This window comes from Piliocolobus tephrosceles, chromosome 4 (assembly GCF_002776525.5).
Source record: "Piliocolobus tephrosceles isolate RC106 chromosome 4, ASM277652v3, whole genome shotgun sequence".
NCBI classification, from domain to species: domain Eukaryota; kingdom Metazoa; phylum Chordata; class Mammalia; order Primates; family Cercopithecidae; genus Piliocolobus; species Piliocolobus tephrosceles.
In genome coordinates, this window is record NC_045437.1 from 66,564,317 (window position 1) to 66,589,916 (window position 25,600).

At 37.1% G+C, this 25,600-nt stretch overlaps 1 protein-coding gene across 1 annotated transcript in view; it reads right to left on the bottom strand.

Moving 5' to 3' along the window:
• The window catches only part of ITGA1 (integrin subunit alpha 1), a 167,603-nt gene that overhangs the window by 11,195 nt on the left and 130,808 nt on the right, over positions 1–25,600 (bottom strand). Inside the window, exons 18-27 of the mRNA XM_023210559.3 lie at positions 23,642–23,752; positions 20,650–20,859; positions 18,495–18,575; positions 16,420–16,496; positions 13,996–14,085; positions 12,156–12,258; positions 8,022–8,135; positions 5,837–5,938; positions 5,585–5,689; positions 293–385 (exon numbers count right to left, since the gene is read on the bottom strand). Of these exons, the coding sequence (XP_023066327.1) occupies positions 293–385; positions 5,585–5,689; positions 5,837–5,938; positions 8,022–8,135; positions 12,156–12,258; positions 13,996–14,085; positions 16,420–16,496; positions 18,495–18,575; positions 20,650–20,859; positions 23,642–23,752 (1,086 nt within the window). The remainder of the gene's footprint in view (positions 1–292; positions 386–5,584; positions 5,690–5,836; positions 5,939–8,021; positions 8,136–12,155; positions 12,259–13,995; positions 14,086–16,419; positions 16,497–18,494; positions 18,576–20,649; positions 20,860–23,641; positions 23,753–25,600) is intronic.

Genomic DNA, 25,600 nt, shown 5'->3' on the forward strand with positions numbered 1-25,600 from the left:
TTGTTATCAAAGTGAAAGTAAAAACATCCATTCACCGTGATAGTTATAAGTGATAAAGTCAAACATGGCATGTGAATTGTAAATATCATGATTTTCCCAGTTTCTTACAAGGAAGAATAAGACTAAAATCACACTTGAAGCTAATGAAGTATAATTTGAAGCAAATAGTGTCTGTCACTTACTGAGAGCAATACCAGTCACTGCTTAAGGGACTATCAACAATTATAAAACATTATGTCGCAAAATTCAGAGTAAAATGCATAATGTTTTCAAAACTCATTGTTGCACTTACCTCTCTTTTTTGATTGCTGCTACTTAAAACCAGTGATTTATTTTCACTCCGAAGTTCTCCCCTTATAGTAAGATTTAAGCTGGAAAAATATGACTGAAAAGCAAATAGGATTTGTTCTTAATATATTACGCTCATCAAAATGACAGCTAGTCATGTTTGAGTAGGACATTTACAAAAGCTAAGATTTTTCTGAGAGATTAAAAATTCCAATTTTGTTAACTTCCAAATGGAACTGGTAGTATCAAATAATAACTGCGCACTCATCCTCCTTCGTTTGCCACTGAAAATCCCTACTTAGACCCTGGTTATGGAATGAAAAAAAATGTTTTAAATATTTTCTATTGATTTATCATTAGAAAAAACAAACCTCAAACTGCCTACCTTTAATGTAGCAAGACATGTAACAGCTACATTCTGGTGATGAAGTTTATCTAGGCACTTATTTAGGATTAAAAATGAAAGTGATGATCTGGGGGGACAAGATGGCTAACTAGACACAGCCATGTCTCCCAGTAAGAGATCCCAAATTAATAAGTAGACAGTATAATTTGGGCAGATCTGATTTCTAGGGAGAAAACACTGAGAGTGTGTGGAGAGGCAACACAGATGCTAAGGCTGAAGAGGGAGAAGCTGGGAACCCTGCGTGGGGTACCTGAATGCCTGGGCTACTTCCTGGCTCCAAATGGCTCCTGGAGAAGGGGTGAGGGAGGGGACTGAGGGACATTCTCGCCACAGGCATCTGGGATCTAAGCTACAGGGTACCCAGCATCTCCAATGGATGTGTGAGCTGGCAGGTGGATTTTCCCAGGGAGTAGGTAAAGACAGAGCTTCAGCTAGCGTGGAGCACAGGAGCTTTTGTGAGCAGAGCACAGACATAGGTGATCACCCCCTCGGACTCCCCATCTCCTTCAGGGAGGCTCTAGCCCCAGGTGACCACAAGCCAGGAGAGAGCAGGCTTTCTCCATGGGACTAGGGCATGTCTGTTCTTCAGCCTCTCCCTTCTGCCAGACCCTCCTAGAGTCCCTGCCTAACTGCCCCACAGGAGCATGTACACAGAGCAGTCTCTGCTGCCCAGCCTGGGTGCTGTGCCCCACCTGAGTACTTTCCCTGTGACCTGGGAGCACTTTGGATCCTCCACAGCAACCAGAGTTTGACTCTGAGTTGCGGGGTGTCCTGGAGACCCAGAGATGGTATGTCCAGCTCAGAAGTACCAAGCTGAGATCTATGGCTGGCACTCAACGGGGGGAGCAGCCCCCATCTCAGACCACTGAGACAGGTAACACACATGGATTTGTGGGCCAGTGTGGGCCAGCACTGGGACAGGGCATGACTCCCTCCACAGGGCTGGTTCGGAAAAGGTGTCACCTATCTCCCTGCCATGGCCTCTGCCCGAGGGAGCCTGTGGCCCAGAACACCTAACAAAAGAAGCATGGGTACAGTGCCAGTGATCGGAGGAGGCCTCTCCCCACCCAATGCAGAGCACACCTGCAAAAATGAGCAAATACATGAGTGGCAAGACTGAGTAAGAGCCTATCTACTGCCCATTACCCTTTAGTGCCCTCTACTGGATCACTGCTCAAACAACATCAAAAATTATTTTGTTAATAAACACTCCTGTGAGCATTCACCCACAAATAAAGATCCTGTGCAGAGCCTTGGTCCTCTGAAAGCATCCAAAAACAAACCCAAATGACCACACTCAACTTACACCATAGTTAAAGAACATCAGTCCTCCAATGACAGCATCAAAATCTCATATGTCAATACTAACCCTGAATGTAAAAGGGTTAAACACCCCCGTAAAATACATAGAGTAGAAAGATGGATAAAAAGACAAGGCCCAACTGCATGCTGTCTTCAACTCATCTCACAAGTAACAACATTCACAGGCTCAAAGTAAGCGGATGGAGAACAATCTACCATGCAAATGGAAAACGAAAATAGGTAAATTCCTGGAAACATGCAACCTCCCAAGATTGAAGCAGAAAGAACATGAAAATCTGAACAGACCACTAACAATTTCTGAAATTGAGTCAGTAATTTAAAAAACATATTAACCAAGAAAAGCCCTGGACCAGATAAAGTCACAGCTGAATTCTAACAGATGTACAAAGAAAAGCTGGTACCAAATTGAAACTATTCCAAAAAATTGGAGAGGAGAGGCTCCTCCCAAACTCATTCTATGAAGCCAGCATCCTCTTGATACCAAAATCTAGCAGATACAAAAACATAAAAAGAAAACATCAGGCTAATATCCCTGAAGAACAGAGACACATTTTTAACAAAATACTGGCAAACTGAATCCAGCAGCGCATCAAAAAGTTAACACATCATGATCAAGTAGATTTTTTTCCTGGGATGTAAGGCTAGTTCAACACTTGAAAATCAATAAATGTGATTCACCCCATAAACAGGACTAAATGCACAAACCATATGATCATCTCAATAGATGCAGAAAAAGCTTCTGATAAAATCCAACACCACTTCATGATAAAAACTTTCAACAGAGCTGGCAGGTGGATTTTCCCAGGGGGTAGGTAGAGACAGGCATCAAAGGAACATACTTCCAAATAATAAGAGTCATCTGTAACTAATCCTAGACAATATCCCCAATAAGACAAGGATGCCCACTCTTACCAGTCCTATTCAACCTAGTACTCTAAGTCCTAGCCAGAGCAGTAAGGCAAGATAAAGAAATAAAGACATCAGAATAGGAATAGAAGAAGTCAAGCTATTTTTTTTTTTCACTTGTAATATGGTCCTATACCTAGAAAACCCTTAAGATTCTGCCAAAAAAAAAAAAAAAAAAAAAACTCCTAGAATTCACAAATGACTTTAGTCAAGTTTCAGGATATAAAATAAGTGTACAAAAATTAGTAGCATTTCTATACACCAATAATGTTCAAGCTGAGAGTCAAATAAAGAACAACTCCATTTACAGAAACTACAAAAAAGCACTGAAATATCCAGGAATACAGCTAACCAAGGAGGTGAAAGATCTCTAAAAGGCGATCTACAAAACACTGCTGAAAGAAATCAGAGATGAGACAAATAAAAGAAAAAACTTTTAATTTAATATCATTAAATGGCCATACTGCCCAAAACAATTTATAGATTTAACATTATTGCTCTCAAAGTATCACAGAATTAGAAAAAAATATTCTGTAATTCATATGAATCTAAAAAAAGAGCTCAGGTAGCCAAAGTAATCGTAAGTAAAAAGAACAAAGCCAGACCCATCACACTGCCTGACTTCGAACCTACTATAAGGCTACGGTAATCCAAACAGTGTGATATTGGTACAGAAGAGCCACGTGAGCCAGTGGAATCGAATAGAGAATTCAGAAATAAAGCCACATACCTACAGCCATCTGATCTTTGATAAAGCCAACAAAAGCAAGCAATGGGGAAAGGACTACCTAGTCAATAAATGGTGTTGGGATAACTGGCTAGCCATATGCAGAAGAATGAAACTGGACCCCTAACTTTCCCCATATACAAAAACTAACCAAGATAAATTAAATATTTAAATATAAGACCTTAAACTATAAAAATATTATAAGAAAACCTAGGAAATACCCTCCCTGACATTGGTCTTGGCAAATAATTTTTCGCTAAGTCTCTAAAAGCAATTGCAACAAAAACAAAAATGGATAAGTGGGATGTAATTAAACTAAAGAGCTTCTGCACAACAAAGTACACTATCAATAGAGTAAACAGAAAACCTACAGAATGGGAGAAAACATTTGAAAACTATGCATCTGACAAAGGTCTAATATCCAGAACAAGAAACTTGAACAAATCAGCAAGCAAAGAACAAATAACCACATTAAATAATGGGCAAAGGGCATGAATAGACTCCTCAAAAGATGACACACGGGTGGCCAACAAACATATGAAAAAACTCTCATTATCACTAATCATTAGAGAAATGCAAATCAAAGTCAAAATGAGGTACCATCTCATTCCAGTCAGAATGGCTATTATTAAGAAGTCAAAAAATAACAGAAAATGGTGAGGCAGTGGAGAAAACGAAAAGCTTATACACTGTTGGTAGGGATGTAAAATAGTTCAGCCAGTGGAAAGCAGTTTGGAGATTTCTCGAACAACTTAAAACAGAACTACCATTCAACCCAGCAATCCCATTACTGGGTGTATATACCCAAAAGAAACTGTTTACCAAAAAGACATAGGCAGTCATATCTTCATTGCAGTGCTATTCACAACAGCAAAGACATGGAATCAACATAAGTGCCCATCAACAGTGGCCTGGATAAAGAAAATATGTACATATACACCATGGAACACTGCACAGCCATAAAAAAGAACAAAATCATGTCCTTTGAAGCAGGATACATGCAGATGGAGGCCAAAATCCTAAGCAAATTCCACAGGAACAGAAAACCAAATACCACATGTTCTTACATAAAGTGAGAGTTAGGCCTTGGGTACTCATGGATATAAAGATGGGAATAGTAGACACTGTGGACTACTTGAGGGAGCTGACAAAACTACCTACTAGGTATTATATCCACTACTTTAGCGATGGAATCTGTACCCTAAACCTCAATATCCTATAAATATATCCATGTAACAAACCCATGCGTGTATACTCCCTGTATCTAAAATTAAAGTTGAAATTTAAAAAATGAAATTGCCAATATTAACAGTTAGTGACATAAAAATAGCAACTTACTATGATCAAATTCAAAAATGGCAATGCCATATGTTCAACTAAATACTTCTTGAGAAACAAATCATACAAAATACAATAAAAAGTTTTAAAGTAGGTTATTGTCAGACGGATTTGGCTTTATAAGGGGTTAAAAATGTCTTCATATATACCTATATATTATAAAATTACATACATAATAAAAGTCTGATAAAACACAGTAAGTCTATGGTATGTGTTAGCTCTTTCCCTTGTTCCTGGGGTCAAAGGTTGCCACTTTATTATACTCTGCACATTAATTGAGCTCCAAATTATTAAGATAAGTGCAAGCTTTGGTACTGGAAAGGTATTTATGTCTTAAGGTACAAAGAAAAAGGATAGGAGAGATTGAAAAAAGTGTATCTCTCCAGAAGGGACCTTGGTGATATCTTAGCTCTTAACAGACAGGGAAGATGAGGCACACATAGCTGGTTAAGTAGAGCTGGGGCTTGGTCACATCCTCTTAGACTTCCAGTCTCACAGTCTTTCCAACAGCAGCATAGTGCCTTGCATATTCTAAGTGGTAAATGAATATGTGTTGATAATATTCAATCAGTGCATAGAACAATGTAGTTACTTACTTTTATAAAAGTTGGTTTCCACAAGATGAGTGAAACATTCACTTGGCTCATGTCAGAAGGAGTGAGATTACATGTGATGGTAGCAAATTTACATGGATTGCAGTCCTGTTTAAATGTCCAGAGATACATATCAGTGTTCTTGCCATTTTATCAAATATACTATATTTAAATACTTCAGATGGTTTTTCTAGATTGATATCAATTTTATTCATTTGGAAAGCAAAAGATAAAATAGAACTTGTCTTAATTTACCAGAATTGTGCCTTGTTTGAGATGGTCAGTTGATGTAGTCATTTTCTTTCCAGAGTCTATACTGAAAGGATCCTCAAAGATATAGGGTCTGCAGTTTGCATTCTAGAAATGAAAATATTACATTTACTAGACAATGCCAGATATCAGAGGAAAAAATGACTTGCAACAGTAGTGTGAAGAATCTGTGAATGACAGCCGTTGCCATATATTAAAGATCCATTTTTGTAAGTGTGCAGTATGGAAAAGGTTGTTGTGTACCAGTCACACATACATATATATCCACCCCAAGATAATATGCTACTCTTGAATTGTAATGGACACCAGTGAGGTTGTTATGGAAAAGAAAGAATGCTAATAGAAGTTACTATTACATGATTAATACATTCATTAATTTATTACTTTAATCAAAGATAAGCTTATGAATTCTATACTACAGAGAGAGAAAAACATTTAAAATTCTACTGATAAAATCAAAAACAACTGCCAGACACGGTGGCTCACATCTGTAATCCTAGCACTTTGGGAGGCTGAGGCGGGTGGATCAGCTGAGGTCAGGAGTTCGAGACCAGCCTGGCCAACATTGTGAGACCCCCCATCTCTGCTAAAACACAAAAATTAGTTGGGTGTGGTGGTGAGCACCTGTAGTCCCAGCTACTTGGGAGGCTGAGGCAGGAGAATCATTTGGACATGGGAGGCGGAGGTTGCAGTGAGCTAAGATCATGCCACTGCACTCCAGGCTGGGTGACAGAGAGAGACTCTGTCTCAAAATTAAAAAAAAAAAAAAAAGAAGGAAACAAAAACAACAAAAATACTTGTTCAATAGTATAGCTCATGAAACAGTTGAAAAGAGAGGGACCTTCATCTGTACTTACGTATTCATCCAATAATACTTTTGATTCCCTACACACCAAGGATAAGACACTCAGTCTACACGGAAGACGTAAGCAGACAACCCAATAGATGTTAACATATTATGTTTAAATGCTATGTTTATAAGACAGCTGGTTCTAGACTTCACCTAGTAAACCTTTTGCTTCCCCAGTACTCTCTACACCCTTGATAAAAGTTAATAAGAGTAAAGTTTCCTAAGCAGTATGAAAAGTACAATTTTTTTTTTTCTCTTCTAGATTTTCACAAACCTGCCTTTTTGGATTTGAGGGAAATTCCAGAGGCTTATTTTTTCTTTGCCCTTAGGAAAACATTTAAGTGGTCACAAGCCAATTAGCACTTTTGCTATTCCTTGATTTCTGAGAATACTTTTAAAAATGCATGAAAAGACAGATTTTCAAATTCTGAAATCATGCACACATTAATTCAATACTTACGGTGATTTTTTTTGTTTTAGACACTAAACCATAATGAACTATCATATAGTCTCATTCAATGCTAAAAATATAAAGGGGGTGCAATATTGCTATTATTTGGGATGTGAGTAAATACAATTCTACTATTTTGTTTGCAGCTGTGCATGCTTAGGCACAATTAAGAAGTCACTTTATAGAGTTGTTTGATTACCACAAACCAAGGAAAAGGGTAACAAACATTTCATAACAATGAATTATCTAAAATCTGCTCTAGTGGATTGAACAGTGGTCCCCAAAGATATGCCTAAATCCTCCTAGAACTAGTAAATGTGACTTTACTTGGAAACAGGGTCTTTGCAGATATAATTATATTAAGGATCTCCAGATGAGATCACTGGATTTAAGGTGGACCCTAAATCTAATGATGAGTGTGCAGAAACCCAAAGAGAGAAGGAGAACACACAGAAACACAGAGAAGGCCATGTGAAGACAGAGGCAGAGATAGGAGTTATGCTGCTGCAAGCCAAGGCATGCCTAGGGTTGCCAGCTGTCACCAGAAGCTAAGAAAACAGCATGAAAAAGAGTCTCTCTTGAGCCTTCAGAGGGAATTAACACTGTCAACACCTTGATTTTGGACTTCTGGACTCCAGAACTGTGAAAGGATAAATTTTTGTTGTGTTAAGTCACTTGATTTGTGATAATTTGTTACAGCAGTCCTAGGGAATAATACATCTATTAGTATTTGCTTTTAATTATCTCAATACCTCTCCATGTTACTTTGGTAAAACTCCTTATTGCAAGTATCATGCTGAACAAAAGGCTTAAACATAAAGTGGAAAAGATAACAGTAATGACATAATTCCAAGGCACACATGACTTACATCAGAAGATGACAATCCAGTTGGGTACAGCACAGGATAACCATCTGATGTCATATTGGGGAATGAAATTGACAGCTTAAGTTCTGGCATTGGAAAAGATCCACTTTTTCTAATCTACAAGAAAAAAATGGAAATGTAATCTTTCTTCCTCTTTTAACAGAATTCTTTCTGTCTTATGTAGGACTTTGTTTTCTAGCTGATGAAGTAACTTGTGTAATATTTTGAATCCCCAAATGAATGTAGATCCTTTATGGTGCTGTACAGAGAATTGGCATAATTCAGCTAGCAAGAAAATACGGACACTTAACGATCAGTAGCTGTATATATCAGCTATAATCATATCGTTCCTCCATCCCCCATTCTCTTAATAGACCTAGGATTAATAGAAAAACAGAATTGGAAGTTTTTATCTGTTATTATGTTCTTGCCATGCTCATTCTTTTTTTTTTTTTTTTTTAACATACCAATCTTTTTGAAATTGGAAAGAAGGGAGGACCATGGAACAATTTAGATTTTTGGTTGCCTTTACCCAGTTTGACATAATTCCCTAAACCCATAAATCATCTCTAATCCTGGCTAGGTGGGATGTGCCACCACTATACAGGCAAACCAGACTCCCATCTGCTTCCCTTCACAATTCTACCCCCAGCTAGGGCTACTGTGCCACTGGCTATTGATAATCTGGTTTTATGAGAGTCAGATTAATTGTATCCATTCGTTTTTATCCACTAACCTAGAATTTCCACTTAGCATCATGTTCTGCTACCAGTAGTGAGTATAGCTCAGAGGGAAAGGTGGGCAGGATGAAGTTCAACAGGAAACTGAACTCACTATCCAGAGGTCTTTGCCTGCTTAGAAGGTGCAACTGAACTGGGACAACCAGGTGCAGTGGTCCCCTTCCCACTGCTGAAGCATAATCTGCAGGCCCGAAGCCTACGGCATCCCTGTGCAGCATCTTTACCTGGGTAGGGAACCCCTTGATCTACATAGACAGATGCAAGGAAAGCCAGTGATCTACCCAACTGAGACTTCCAGACTGACAGCTCCTCAGATCTGAAGCAATTTCCTGGGTTGGTAAAGATTAAATACATCCTTTAGTCCTGGAATTCCGGGGGTTCCTGACCAGCTGTGCCTAGACCTTGAAACATGCTCCCTAACTCTTATCTTCCTGATTTCCAGTCAAATTCTGTTTCCTGATATTCAGTCAGAAATCCTGTGTTCTGTAATTACCATTTTTTTAAATTAAAATATATTCCTTGTAGAAACATTGGAAAATACTGGAAATAAACAGAAAATAAAAGTTTCCTACACTTAAACTACCTTGGTAACATTTTAGTGTATGTCACCTGTCTTTACTATTTACATATATGCATATTTATACAATTTGTATCACAATAAAATACAAAGTTTCATACCCTGTCTGTAAAATGCATTATGCTATGGCATTTTCCTTTAAACGTATAAGTTTATTGAGAATATGACTGTTTAAAACAACCACAATATCAATATTGTTGACTACGTGCCACACACTGTGCTCATCTTCTTATACGCATTATTACCTTTAACCCTGTTAACAACTCCAGAAAGCAGATCCTCTTATTATCTTTGTTTTATCTATGAGGTAAGAAGGTTGGAATGAAAATTAAGAACTTCTAAGATCACAAAGCTAGTAAATAGCAGCATTATGGTTTCTTACACCAAAATGTGCCTTCTAAAATATTACATAAAGTAGTTGGTGGGACTGTAAACTAGTTCAACCATTGTGGAAAACAGTGTGGCAATTCCTCAAGGATCTAGAACTAGAAATACCATTTAAAGGCCGGGCGCGGTGGCTCAAGCCTGTAATCCCAGCACTTTGGGAGGCCTAGACGGGCGGATCACGAGGTCAGGAGATCAAGACCACCCTGGCTAACCCGGTGAAACCCCGTCTCTACTAAAAATACAAAAACTAGCCGGGTGAGGTGGCGGGCGCCTGTAGTCCCAGCTACTCTGGAGGCTGAGGCAGGAGAATGGCGTGAACCCGGGAGGCGGAGCTTGCAGTGAGCTGAGATCCGGCCACTGCACTCCAGTCTGGGCCACAGAGCGAGACTCCACCTCAAAAAAAAAAAAAAGAAATACCATTTGACCCAGCCATCCCACTACTGGGGATATACCCAAAGGATTATAAGTCATGCTGCTATAAAGACACATGCACACGTATGTTTATTGTGGCACTATTCACAATAGCAAAGACTTGGAATCAACCCAAATGTCCATCAGTGACAGACTGGATTAAGAAAATGTGGCACATATACACCATGGAATACTATGCAGCCATAAAAAAGGATGAGTTCATGTCCTTTGTAGGGACGTGGATGCAGTTGGAAACCATCACTCTCAGCAAACTATCGCAAGAACAGAAAACCAAACACCGCATATTCTCACTCATAGGTGTGAATTGAACAATGCGATCACTTGGACACAGGAAGGGGAACATCACACACTGGGGTCTATTGTGGGGAGGGGGGAAGGGGGAAGGATAGCATTAGGAGATATACCTAATGTAAATGACGAGTTAATGGGTGCAGCACACCAACATGGCACATGTATACATATGTAACAAACCTGCACCTTGTGCACATGTACCCTAGGACTTAAAGTATTAAAAAAAAAAAAAAAGAAAAAAAATTACATAAAGTCTCTCCATTGAATATATGATAATCTCTTCACTAAATATATGATAATTTATTTAAGTAATTTCATTGTGTTAAGTGTTTAGATTGTGCCCATATAATTAGTTTTTAAACTATTATAAATAATATTGTTAAGAATATCCCTGAAATCTTTGTTTCTATCACCAAAAATTTCCTAGGGAAAATTCCTAGCAGTAAACTTACTGGGTTTCACCTTAAAAAAAGTTCTTTTAAAAAACTCCGTTATTCCAATTCTAGAATTTACTTCAGCAAAATAATCAGAGATATACACAAAGTTTTGTGATCAGGAATATTCCTAGCAATGTAATTCATATCAACACTTTTATAAGAGAGAGTACCTATTTCAAATCTGGACCCTAATAAGTTACAATATATAAAGATCTACAACAAAGTCTTTTTGTTTTCTTTCTTTTTTTGCTGAATTTTCTAGTTCAGGGAAAGTGAATGGGGCTGGAGAAATCTGATAGCCTGAATTGCAAAAATCTATCCTGGAATCCAGTAGAGTGATTGGCATTTATGCTAATTTCCAGGGTATATCTTGTCGTAGGAATTCTAGCAAAGAATACACATTTTTAAAAATGAAATTAATCTTGGGAGTATGTGTTTATTTATATTTTGTGAGAGAACATTTTTTTGGGGTTGGCAATTCCCAAAGGGATTGAGGCTATTTTCATTTATAATTTTGTTGCATTATCTCATATTTTTGAATACATATTTAAATCCATTATTTGAATTGTGTTCTCTTTTTTCCTTGAGTCATTTTACCTTGAGTCTGTGTCAGTAACTAGCCATTACCTAAAATAAAATTCCATGATCGTCTGCTATAGTGGTTAGGAAGAGTTTGTTATGAAGGATTTAAAAGGAAAAATAAATATAATAGAAAGCATCACTTAAGGAGGTGGTAGTACCAACATAAGTGATTGATAGTACAATGCATGTGAAAGGCAACAATAAGGAGAACATGATACATATTTATTTGTTGAGTAAAAAAATTTGCCAAGACAATTGTGATAACAAATTTCTGATATAGTCATAATTAATGAAAAGGTACTTTTTTCAGTCAAACTGGAAAAATAATGCAAGTAAAGTCTACAGGTTTATCGGTAGCATCTATCTAGTTCCATAGTTTATATTTTTTTCTAGAAAGCCATTCTAATGGTATCTCATTTTGAGGAAATTAGAGACTTAGATCTCTAAATTGATTTGAAAATATAATTATCACAAATTTAAATATTCAGTGGAATTACAAAGAAAAACATAAATGGAAAATTATAATTATATATAACATGCTTATATTTATATTTATGGAATTATAAAGAAAATATGCTGGAATATAGAGACTAAACATTGAAGGAACATGTTTTTATGCATCTGTTAGTACTTTAATTTATACATTTACAAATAACTCCATTAGAATACTATTTTAGAGGTAATTTCTTACCAGGTAGAAGATATTGATTTCATTTCCAATGTCCTCCGTAGAATTAATAACTTCAGGGACTGTCTCATTGACAGCAATTGAAATGTGGTATTCGCTTGCAGAGCTTAAAAGAATTAATTAGAAGAAGAAAAATAAAACACAACAAAGTTTAACTTTTATTTGGCCTCATTATTTTCTTTCTCCATATCATGTAATTCCACGAAAATATTTGTAGGGATTTCAAATCACAGGGGAATTCATTTACCTTGAAAGTTAAAATTAAATCTTTGAGGAGAGTGAGAAGGATTATATAATTTAGTTCAATAGTCACTGATGCTTATTTGTCGCCAAAATGCTAGAATATGAGTTTTAAAAGTTAAAATTTCATTGTTAACAAGTGAAAAATTTCCATAAACTCACTTATGCCATTTATACCTACTGAAAAATGAAGTTAAAATGTAATGCTGAATTATAAATAGATTTAAAATTTTTACCATTTCATAATTTAAAGTCCTATATTTACCGCTAAACTTAAAAGTTCAATCTTCTCCACACAGCTTCACCATGTTCTTTGGATGAACTTGGTACAGTAAAATAGCATGTTTTTAAGCAGCACTTCGGTCAAGGGAAGACAAAAATATTTCTAAGTGTTTGCCAAAATTTGATTTTAAGTAAATGGAAAACTCTTGGGGAAAAGTTAGTGCATCAATAGAAGTGCATACAGAAAAATAGAAAACAGCCAACAGAATTTAAAGGCTGAGAAATATTAGCACAATCTATATGTATATCCTATAATCATGCCATTTTTGTAGTCTCCAGTTAGTACAGAGTGCCATAGATAATAAATTAAGCCAGAAGGAAGATACTGAATGTTCCCAATGCAAAAAAAAGATAAATGTTTGAGACGATGCATGTTCTAATTACCCTGTTTAATTGCTATATATTACTTGCATCACAACATCTCCAAGCACCTTATAAGTATGTACAATAATTATGTGTCAATTTAAAACAGTTTTCAAATTAAAAGAAAAAAAAAATAAGCATGTGAAATGGTTTAAACTAACACTTCCCGAATATATAACCTTGGGTAAATTAGCCTCTCCGAACCTCAAATTCTTCAACTGGAAAATGGAGATAGTAGTTGTATTTGAATCATAGCATTATCATGAGGATCAGGTAAGACAGAACAGAAAGGCTCAAAAAATGCTAGCCACCATTATTTAAAAATTAATAAAATGATAAGACTTTTAGAATAAACCAACTTGCCAATGATTCTTATACTTTATGTATATATTGCACATGTTTATTTAGCAAAAGCTTGGAGTTCTGCTTAAGCAGGGAAAATTATAGAGAGAAAGTTTGTCAACATGGTTTGTGTTTGGATAGATAAGAAGTTCTTAAGAGAAAGAATGGTTTATGAATGGTGGAAGAAATAAACAGTTCTTATCAATGAGAAATGCTTTAATCTTGTGTGTCCAGATTGAGAAGACTGATCAGCTTCCACAGGATGAGAATAATGACCAAGAAATATGCTGGTGGCCTCTAAGAAAATATTGTGTTTTGTGAAGGAGTTTTGGGTCTTCAACTTGCATTCAGGAGTTAATACTGGACAGCGAATGCAATCTGGTATCACTAACACCTAACATTTTGGGTTATGCATTAGGATGCATGAGAATTACCTGGAAGGCTTGTTTAACCCCCATCCTCCGAGTTTCTGATTTGGTAGGTTTCAGGTGGGGCCAGAGAGTTTGCCTAACAAGTTTCCAGGTGATGCTGATGCCCTTGGCCAGCCAGGGACCACACTTTCAGAACCACTGGGTTAATAGAAAGGCATCAACATAAAAATGTAGTTTTCTCTTACCTGTAAAACTGTAGTCCAACTTCATATTTTACTGGGATAGAAATGTTTACTACATTATCAGAAAGGGTTTCAGGAGGTTCTTCACTGTCGCTAGAAAATACACAGCACATTCAGACAAACCATTAAAATCTTGACTATTTAGAGATATTTCTAAGTGTTTGAAAGAGAAGCTTGTCCTGGCAACTAAATAAAAGCACCTAAGAGTATAACTTTTAATTATTTTTTAAATTGGGGTGAAGAAGGAGATCAGAAATGATTGGTATGGTTGAAAGTTCCCAAGTTGATTCTGATGTGCAACTAGAGTTGACAATCACACTGACTTATGTTTTTCAAAATTTCATGACAATAATGATGAGAATCCCTGGGTTTAATTGTTAAAATACAGAGATTACCCAGCTTCCCTTAGAAATGTGGATGTAGTGGTTCCAACTTGGGGCCCAGGAATTTCTGTTTTTAACCACCTATCTACCCCCAGGTGATTCTTATTTATCACAGATGAGGACTTAGCAAAGATAAGTGATTAGGGTCACACAGCTGAGAGTAAATCTAAAATCTTTTGTTTTCTTCTTTAATAGTCTTTCTATACTAAGTACTTGAGGATCATATTATTTGTTAAGCACTGATTTATTCCTTTGATTTTGGTTATCACTTTAATTATATATTATGTAAACACATGTATATATGTGTATGCACACATATACATACTTCCTCGTATTAGAAAGCACATACAAATGATACAATGAGTAATGAACACTGGCTCCGGGGCCAGAGAATGGGATTGTTCTTGGACACTGATACATGTTGGTCAAATTACTTATCTGTCTTTGCCTTGGTTTCTTCATCTATAAGATGGGATATTAAATGAGTAATAAATGATGATTAAATGAGTAATAAGTATAAAGTGCTTCAGACTGTGCCTAGGACATAGGAAATATTCAGTGTTAGCTTTCATTATTACTATCACACATACCCCTCCACCAACTGACCAAGCACCTAACATACTGTTTCACAGAATGAGCATAAGAGTACTTTTTAATGACTCTGGTTATTCTCAAATGTGTAAAGTGGCTCAGAAGCAGCAGGACAGAGAAAGCAAGCATGCTGCCTTGGATTACAGGTACTTGTGTGACTCAGCTCTTAGCGTGAATGGTCCCCTTTTCTCTCACCCATTCCACACTGCAGCCTTCCTAAATCAGTCTCCATAAGCAGCAGCTCTGTACAGATGACTTTACCTCTCAGAAACTTTACTGGCTTTTCATGGTCTGTTCAATTCAGAAATAATACCTTGACTGACATTCAGTGCCTAGTGTAATATGATAGAATGCACACTTCCTGCTTATTTTCATTGCTACTTTATGTATTCTTTATATTTCAGCTAAAATTGATAACCTTTTTAATTAAGCTGTATATTTTGCCTGAAATGCTCCACCTAGTGCTATTCACCAACCTCTCTGTGAAAGGCTGTCTACCCTTCAAGGTCTTTCTCAATTATAATTTCCTTGATAAAGCTTTCTTGGGTTCCCATTGCCAAGTAGATATTATTTCAGCTTCCAGTAATTTTCTGACACAGCTTTATATCTCTATAATGGATTGTTTTTATTCTATCCCAGGTTACAATAATTTTATACTAGTCTCAACCCCCTACTGCAATACTGACCCTATGTAATTTTTATATTCCTTACAGTGAGTAATTCAATATCAGCGACTGATTCAATATCTTGTGCATAATAGTTGTCAAATAAATGTTTGTTGAGTTGACTTAACGTACAGAATTAATTAATCCGTTAACTCATTTCTCTAATTTATTCATTTAGTCTACATCTATGTAGTGATTATAATATGGCAGGCACAATGCTAGTCACTGTGAATAAAACAGTAAAAGACACCATCTCACTGGAGACAGGTCAGTGGATAAATACAATTAGAAGAAAGACCACTATTTCACTTTCCTTATTGGGCTTTTGCTGTTGTTAATCTGTGTGTTCTATGATACCTTTCAGAAGTTCTGACTGATGTGAATAAAGTATATTAAATTACAAAAGGATATCACAAAACTTTTAAGTCCATCTAATGATTCATTTGACCTTGATGGGCAGTCAGCGAAAGTTTTTAAATTATCAGTAAATTTTTTATGAATTTAAATGCAATTTGACAGATATAAATGATATGCGATTATGGTATCTTCTATAGCTCATTGATTTAATCTAGTTAGGTGAATCATTTCTATTAAATGAAAATTTCTTTATTTTACTAATTATTCATAAGGGTGTTTTTGTGAAGCAAAGTGGTTAATTGCCTTCCACTTCTACTGATCTCCTACAACCTGGAAGAAACTATCAGCGAGTTTATAGAGCAAAATATTCAAAATACACAGAAACAGCAATATACATTCATATACTTATATTTATACACATGTAAACCCACCTTGTTGCATTTAAATAAATGGTCACATTTTCCATGAGATAGGATGTGTTAAACTGAAACAATATTTTGAAAGTTACCTATAAAATAAAAATATGTCTTTAGCAACAGATAAGAAATTGTTTACTTTGACTAAAATATTCAATTTCGATAAATGACATTACCTAAACTCAAATTGTGAAGTTATTTGAGAAACATTGTCTTACAAAATGAAACCTTATTGTATCTCAAAAATAGAATAATGTTAATATACACGTTCTTTTCAATGTGAATGTGTACCGTGTTTTACATATTACTATGATGTGAGTGTTTCCCCTCAAAATTCATGTGTTGAAACCTAAACACCAATGTGATGACATTAGGTGATGGGGCCTTTGGGCAGCTGATGAGATCATAAGGGCAGAGCCTGCATGAGTGGGATGAGTACCCTTGTAACAGGGGACTCAGAACGCTGCCTCCCTGCTTCTGCTATCTGAGGATGCACTGAAAAGACGTCTTCTATGAAGCATGAAATGGGCCCTCACCAGACACTGGATCTATCAGTGCATTTACCTTGGACTTCCCAGCTTCCAGAACTGTGAGAAATAAACTTCTGGTTTATAAGCTACTCAGTTTATAGTATTTAGTTATAGCAGCCAGAATAGACTATGAAATATGTTAAATAAAATGTATAGGAGGTCACTGGTTTGGACTGAGCTCTTGCTCTAGGCCCAACAGACTAAATAATGCTTAAGTTCCACACCATAAAGCCAAAATTGAATCACTTGTCTGAATTTTTGAGAGATGAGGAAAGTGAGAGATAATCACCAAATCCCCAGTCAAACCAGTTTCAGACAGCATGATAAGAAAATCCCCTCTGCTTTCACTTTTACAAGGAAAATAACTTTGAAATGACCAATCAACTTTTCATTCTGTTTCTGCTTTCTTTAGACCTTTTCTGTCTATAAAGTCAATGTCCTCTCCTCAGCTCTTCCATCACTCATTTTATTTTACAGAATAAGGTGGTGCCTGATTCTAGAACTGCAAATAAAAGTCAATTAATATTTAGAAACTAAATTCGTTCCACAGAAAAAGAAAGTAGATTAGTGGTTGCCTGGGGTTGGGAGAAAGGCTGTTGACGAAAACCAGAGTGACTGCCAATGCATATGTGGTTTCTTTGTGGTGTGTGAAAATGTTCTAAACTCAAGTGTCAAAATGACTGCACAATTTATAATTTGGTGAATGTACTAAAATTCAATGAAATACACACTTTGAATGAGTGAACTCTATGCTACATGAATTATATCTCAATAAGGCAATTGTTTTTTAAAAAGAGAGAGATGGAAGGAGAATTTCTGAATTAAGTTCTAAACCAATCTATTTGAAGCATTCTTTTTCTTGAAGGCCAGAGACACCTACTACCTAGGAGACTCCAATAACAGAATTTCCCAGCTCCATTTTATGAGATATGTTATTTAATATAAATTAGATATGTTACGTAGTATAAACTTTAAATCTTGTCTTGGTGTTCGAGTTTGCCTGTGTGAGAAGTGTTACAAGGTTGTTACAGTATGTTTCTGTTATTTATAAATTGCCTGGTATAATGTATTGTGTACCTTACACCTTGTGCAAAATACCTTATACCAGGCAATTTATAAATAACAGAAATATTTTGGTCACAGTTCTGAGGGTTGGGAAGTCCAAGATCAAGGCACCAACAGATTCAGTGTCTGGAAACACCCAGTTCTCATAGATGGTACCTGTTATGTGTTCTCGCATGGCAGAAGAGGTGAGCAGTCTCCCTCAAGCCTCTCTTATGAGGGCACTAATCCCTCATGGGAGCTCCACCCTCTGGACCTAATGACCTCCTAAAGGCCTCATCTTTTACTACTATCACATTGGGGATTAAGTATTAACATACGAATTTTGTTGGGGCACAAACATTCTGACCATAGCATATTCTAATCTGTCACAATTTTGAACTGAACATTTTTCATTTGTATTATCCTAAACTACCATTGGAAGGATTTATATGTTTGTCTTTGCACATACTACTTTTCATATTCAATTTCCACATGTATTTTGTATAATCTGCTCACCATCTCTCCTTTTCTCAGGAAGGGATATCCAACTTTACACGTGATATTATGATTAGATTCACAACTGTCTTTTTGGATAGCCTAGGAAGAGAAAGTAAACAGAATCAGAGCAGACAAGCAGCTGAAATACTGAAACGTGTTCTTTCAGAATTTTCCTAGATGTGTCTTGGTGACTGCCTTGCCAATATTTTTGTCTTGATTTAGCTGGAAGAGGCAACGAATTCTGGGACCAGCTGTTCTACACTCATGGAAATCCTAAAACACCACTTGTGGGTGCCTGAAAGACAAAGAATATCTCACAATCCTGCCTAAATCTTCAGTTTTAAAATGGAAGTACTAATAGCACCTCCCTCACAGGGTGATTGCGGTGGCTGCATAAAATAATTCACACACCCAAGACTGGCACAGAGCAGCCTTCATTGAATGTTAGTCATTGGAGGAGTTTAGTGCAGTGGATAAGAGCATAGGCTCTGACCCGTGACCACCAGAATTTAAACCCTGACTGCACCACTGTTAGCTTTATCCTTGTTGAGATTTCTCACCTCTCTGGGACTGATTTTCTTTCAAGTGGTTTAGTCATATACTATATTTTGTCCAATGTAAAATGCCATTGAACATGAGATACGCCATTATTTTTACATACCCATAAGAAGGAAAAATAACACTGCCAGGTAAATAAACATGTTATCAATTGTAAAATGCAATTACAAGAATGTTAAAACATGAAAAAAAGGTTTTAGCTTTGCATCTCTGCAGTACAGTCATACCTACTTACAAAATAATTAATGAAAATTAAATAAGTGAAATCCTTAGAACAGGGCCTAAAACATGATATGACTCAATTAATAGTTGCCATCATTATTACTGTTGTTATTGTTAATATACACAGAAGAGATGCACTGTCAGATTTGTAGCTATGCCTCTCTGCCAGGCCATTAAATCAGCTGAGGAGGATATAGGCAATAGTTTTTAATAGAGAATAATTTTGTGGTAATATTTTCCCCAAGATTACTTTGCACATTTATATTTATAATTTTAATAATAATTATTATTTTTTGAGACAGAGTCTTGATCTCTCTCTGTCGCCCAGGCTGGAGTGCAGTGGAGCGATCTCGGCTCACTGCAACCTCCGCCTCCCAGGTTCAAGCAATTCTCCTGCTTCAGCCTTCCGAGTAGCTGGGACTATAGGCACATGCCACCATGCCTTGCTAATTTTTTGTATTTTTAGTAGAGAGGGGGTTTCACGTGTTAGCCTGGATGGTCTCGATCTCCTGACTTCATGATCTGCCCGCCTCAGTCTCCCAAAGTGCTGGGATTACAGGCATGAGCCACCGTGCCCAGCCTATAATTAATATTCTTAATTGAATCCAAAATATAGTAATATAGGACATTAATTTTAGGTTTGTCTTAGTCATCATGTCTCTAAGTGACATCCTAACAGAGAGAAATGTCCGTGAAATCTGAGTTTACAGAAAGTAGACAATATGTATAATATTAATAAGTGCATTGTTTTTAAAATAAATTGTATGTAATATTAATTAATATAAATATACATAAAATTTTAACTCAGTGGGATTCATTTGGAGATCAGAATTAAAAGCAAAGTTCAAATTTGGAAATGCTGATTACCTCTGATATAGTATCTTACACAGATTAATATAGTTTTTTGCCAACATAATAAAAGAAACTTCTGTTACGAATCAGGAAGACACAGTTATTTGATACAAGTATCTTGCCAAAGTAAGGACTTTGCATAGAAAGGGAGATATGGCATCTTGATTTTCCTGCAGGTAAAATTGTTTTGCTCAACACAGAGGGACCTCTCTATACCTCTGTTAAACTGTTTTGGCTTTGATTGTTGTTGTTTTCCTTGACTCCGTTTCAGTTTCAGTGGTTTAAGGATTTTGTAAAACATACAATTTTTATACATGAGCTATCCTTTCCTCATACAGAATCTAAGAAAAGACATACATATTTGAATAAATAAAACTTTTTTAAAAAGCTTAATACTTTCACCATTGGTGAGGACTAATGTAAAAAATTCCTTCTATTCTTTCAAAATCAATCTAATAAAAGTAATTATCTCAGCAGCATGAAAAGTAGGCTCGGTAAATAACTGTTAAGAGAATAAATAGATGAAAAACTAAAAGTTTACCTCAATTCCAGAAAAAACTAGATTTGGAGAATAATGCACTATTGTCCTGGTGTTGTAGGCACTGTCCTTTGTATTTTTGACTGTGAGGCTAACATTGAACTTATCATTCTGGGACCGGACAATTAGCAGGTCCTTTTCTGTGGTGGCGACATGCAGGCTGAGGTCCGAGATACATTTTTCCTTGTTTCCACAATCTTTGGCAAAAGGAATCTGAAATGATGACAGGAAAGAATTTTTCAAAATTTAGCTACGCATTATTGAAAATTACCCATCAATTTGTGTAACAAAAATGGCATACAGCCAAAGTAAGTTAAGCAACTCATAAAGAAAATTTCCCTGCAAAAATCTTGAGAGATTTTATACTTATCCCTATAATTTAAAGGGGAGAAGAATAAACATTTACTTACGAATGTAAATTGTGTTAATCCTTTTAAGAATGCACAATTTTCTTTTTTTTTTTTTTCTTTTCTTTTTTTTTTTTTTTTTTGAGACGGAGTCTCGCTCTGTCGCCCGGGCTGGAGTGCAGTGGCCGGATCTCAGCTCACTGCAAGCTCCGCCTCCCGGGTTTACGCCATTCTCCTGCCTCAGCCTCCTGAGTAGCTGGGACTACAGGCGCCAGCCACTTCGCCCGGCTAGCTTTTTGTATTTTTTAGTAGAGACGGGGTTTCACCGTGTTAGCCAGGATGGTCTCGAACTCCTGACCTCGTGATCCTCCCTTCTCGGCCTCCCAAAGTGCTGGGATTACAGGCTTGAGCCACCGCGCCCGGCCAGAATGCACAGTTTTCATGGGTGCTTTGTACTGGCTTTTGTCTGCCAGGGAACGGGCAGTTTTGAAATACAAAGTAAAGTACTGCAAGATCTAAATCTATTTAACTCTAATTATGAGATTTTTCTCTTAAAATCAATCAAATACTTAGGAATGTCATAAAGTTCAGTTGAGAGGGTGGAAAACGGTCAAGCCACAAATCTGGAAGTTTCGCTTGATTTTTCTTCATTGACAGCCTCTCCACCACCACCATATGTAACTCACCAAGCCCTGTCCATTCTACTCCTCTTCTAAATATCTCTCCAATCCTTTCTTGCTTTTGCATTCCCACCACCATCTCTCGCCCAAGCATTCTCATTTCCTCCCTGAATTAAAGTAGTAGCTTCCCATTGGACTCCCACATCCACCTGTTTCCCTCCAACCACTCTTCACTCTGCTGCATCCTGTCCCGTGACTGAACCAAATAAAAACCTTCAAAACACCGTGCTGCTCTTTCAAAAGTTTAAAATTTGTGTAGTAGCACCAAGTCCGGAATGACATGGCCCCTGCCTTTACCTCCAGCCTCACCTCACATCCCCTCCTTTCTTGCTCTTTAGTGTCAGTCACACTAGCGAGTGTCGTTGTTTCCTTCATGCTCAGGACTTTCACACTTAGCATCCCCTCTGCTCCCCAAACTCCCCTAAATAGGGTGGAAAACGCCCTATCCTTCAGGGCTCCACTGAAATGGTGCAACTTCAGGAGGGCTCTCCTGACTTCCCAGCCCAGGTGGAAGTTCCTGTAGAGCTCTGAAATCCTTCTCCATAGCATACGCTCTAATTACTACTTAATACCTGTTTCCAGCGTTAGACGGTAAGTTCCAATGCCTGGTGTGTATAAGACAATCAATGTATCTGGTAGGAAGGAAGAGAGAGTGGAAGAGAGGTGTATGGGGAAAAAGAATTCCCCATCCCTAATGTCTCCTCCACTGGAGCCACGCTAGTGACGCCCTCCCTCTTCTCTCCCCTCACTCACTATCAGGGGTGGCACATGGACTCTAACTTTGGGAACAGGAACTAAGTGAACACAACTCAGTCCCTTTCTCTCGTTTCTATTCTCAGAGCAGCTGTGTACCCACAGGAAGCACACATTTGGCTCTACTCCATCTGACAAGTTTTACAAGGTTGGCTCCATGAAGAAGGACAGAGATGGATCAGCACTGCTGATGATGTAGGTGGTTATCTGTGGTCTAAGTCAACGCTTCAGTGTGAGGACTCTCTTTATACCTAAACCATATACTGCAATCCAGTGCTAATTAGAATAACAGGGGAGATTTCTTTCCATTGGTCCTAAATTCAAGTGAGGTGAAAATGAGTGTCATTTATTAGTTTTCTTAAACTCCAACAATAGGAAATTCGAAGGATTGGGAAAAGTCTAGAAAAGCCTAATTCTTTTTTAAAACATTTCAAATTGATTTAGGGTTATGTGTGCCTGGGTTTCAAGATTTTCTTAATGTTACCAGGGTAAACGTGGAGATATGGCTGAGAAAGTTCATTATTTTCTTAAATAGCAGATTTTGTTCGTTATTTTGTTACACAGTAGAAAATACATTATTTTATTCATTATTTTGAGAAAGTTCATCATTTTGTTATATAGTAGATAGATGAGAAAGTGGATTTTTTTTAAGCAGTTTTTTTTTTTTTTTTTTCTGTTCTATTTATCTGTAGGTAAGCTTTCTGAAAAACAACTCCAGATGGCCTGGGAGCTTCAGGACCCTTTGCCAATTACTAGAGGAAGATAAAGCCATTGAGAAAATGGAGCAAACAAGAACCAGCAACCCCTTGTTATCTTTAGATCATTAACATGTCATTATAGGGCTGAAGTCCCTGCCATAGAAGAAAATGGCCACAATTTATTGAACATACGTTGTATAAGGAAGCATGTTTATGATCTGTACTTGTACATCTGCAGTTCCTCTCTGGACAGGCTTACGTATACCTCCCTGCCCCACGTCTAACTCCTTAAAATTCCCCAGGTTTTCACAGCTTGAGGAGAAGGAGGTCTTTAGAGCAAGAGCTCACTCTTTCCCCATTCCTGACCAGGAATAAAACCTGCTTACCTTTTTTTTCTTTCTTCCAGTTGGTTGTTCTTTCTTTGTGACCAATGCAGAGTAGTGAAAAAACACAGTTTACTAGTGACACTAAAATATTCACAAGTTGGTATTTTGTATTTTAAAGAAATCCGACTTACGTATTCATGTACTGAGTTAGGTAGAGAATCATCAAGAACAGGACCATTTTCTGGATCGGTAAGATTGAAGTCCAACGTTATTCTCACAGAGTCCTGAAAGTCATGCTTGTCCTAGAGGGTGAAACATACAATATATCATTGGTATAATATTTACCAGGTGTTCTGATCTTGTTATGTCTCCTTCTTCTGTCCCAAGGGTCAGGCTTATTGCAACATTTTTGTGCATCTAATCTGACATAAGATTTCATCAGGCTTTTGCTTTCCTGGAGAGGGATTGGCATTCTGACAAGGAGCATAGGGAAATGTGGAAGTTTCAGAGTATGACCTGTTGACTCACTTCCAGCTCCTCAGAGGGCCTTGTTGTGTCAACATATGAGGTATCTACATCACAGTATAGTTTTTCTTGAGACCTCAAGCCAAAGATCATTATGTGATGCTTCTGGGAACATTTCCCACCTTCAGAAGGTCAAACATTCTATAAAATGAGTTACACTTCATTAATATAATATGTACCTAGAGCTATAAGTTTTTTTTTTTTTTTTTTTTTTTTTTTGAGACAGAGTCTCTCTCTGTCACTTGGGCTGGAGTACAGTGGCACAATCTCAGCTCACTGAGACCTCCACTTTCCAGGTTCGAGTGATTCTCCTGCCTCAGCCTCCCGAGTAGCTGGGATTACAGGCATGTGCCACCACACCCAGCTAATTTTTGTGTTTTTAGTATAGATGGAGTTTCACCATGTTGGCCAGGCTGGTCTCGAACTACTGACCTCAGGTGATCCACTCACCTCGGCCTCCCAAAGTGCTGGGATTACAGGCGTGAGCCACTGCGCCCAGCCAAGACTTTTATAATGTAAAATTATTTGGAAAGGATGTGAATATGATTAATATTATTAACATGCCACCAATAACAATAGTCATTTGTAGTATTCAAAATTATAAGCTTTATATACATTATTGCAAATTACTTCAACAGTCCTCTAAGATGAGTAACTATTATTGTCCTTATTTTATAGATGAAAGACTGAGCCTCTAAGAGAACAAACAACTTTGCCAAAGTCTCTCAGAATGTGGAACATTTGGGATACAAATTCTACACTGGCTGACTCCAGAACAAATTTCAAAGAGCTTATTCCAAACTCCAAAACAATTTTGGAAATGTTGAAAATATTTCAGTCCTTTAAACACCAGTGCCTAGACAGAGCTTAGACACTGAATTTGTGGACAAACATAGATTGAGATGATTTTTAGCAGGTTGGAGGCAATGCCACATCTGGTTTCATACCCATTCAAATTTTATCCACATTCGAATTCCTAAGTGTTCAGTTCTGGTGAACTAAATATGAGGGGCAACTCCAGTGTTATTTTATCAAATAACAGATTGATCTTGGTGCTGATGAAATAAGCTTCATGATAAGTATCATGAAGCGTATCAACATGAAAATCACTGAGGAAGAACAAATGTGGCACAAAAGGATGCACATTTTCTGTCACTCCCCTGCCCCTAACTACAATTTTCAAAATACAGACTATGAATATATCAGTAATACAGAAATAAGTCAGAAGTGGGAAAACTGGCCTGGTTCCTTTAAAGCTCCAAGTTCACCATCAAGTCTCTAAGTCTTAATGTCAGTTACTAAAATCAGTTTCCTCATTACCTTCATGCTGCTTCTTAATTTTATCACTCTCATGTACATTTTAAGAAAATGTTTAGGAAACTTCTTCCCTCTGTTGGGAACATTCCCCATATACACAATGTCCCAACAAAACACATTTTAAATGGTTCACAATGGCTTACCAGCCATCTCTCAAGATTAATAGTTTGCTTTCCAAACCTCCCTCATCCACTACAATTAAAACAAACAAACAAACAAACAAAAAAAACCCCGAAGTAGCACAAAGCCTACAGATGATAGAAAATACGAGATAATATTCCCCTTTGCTCTAAAGTCAAACAGCGAGA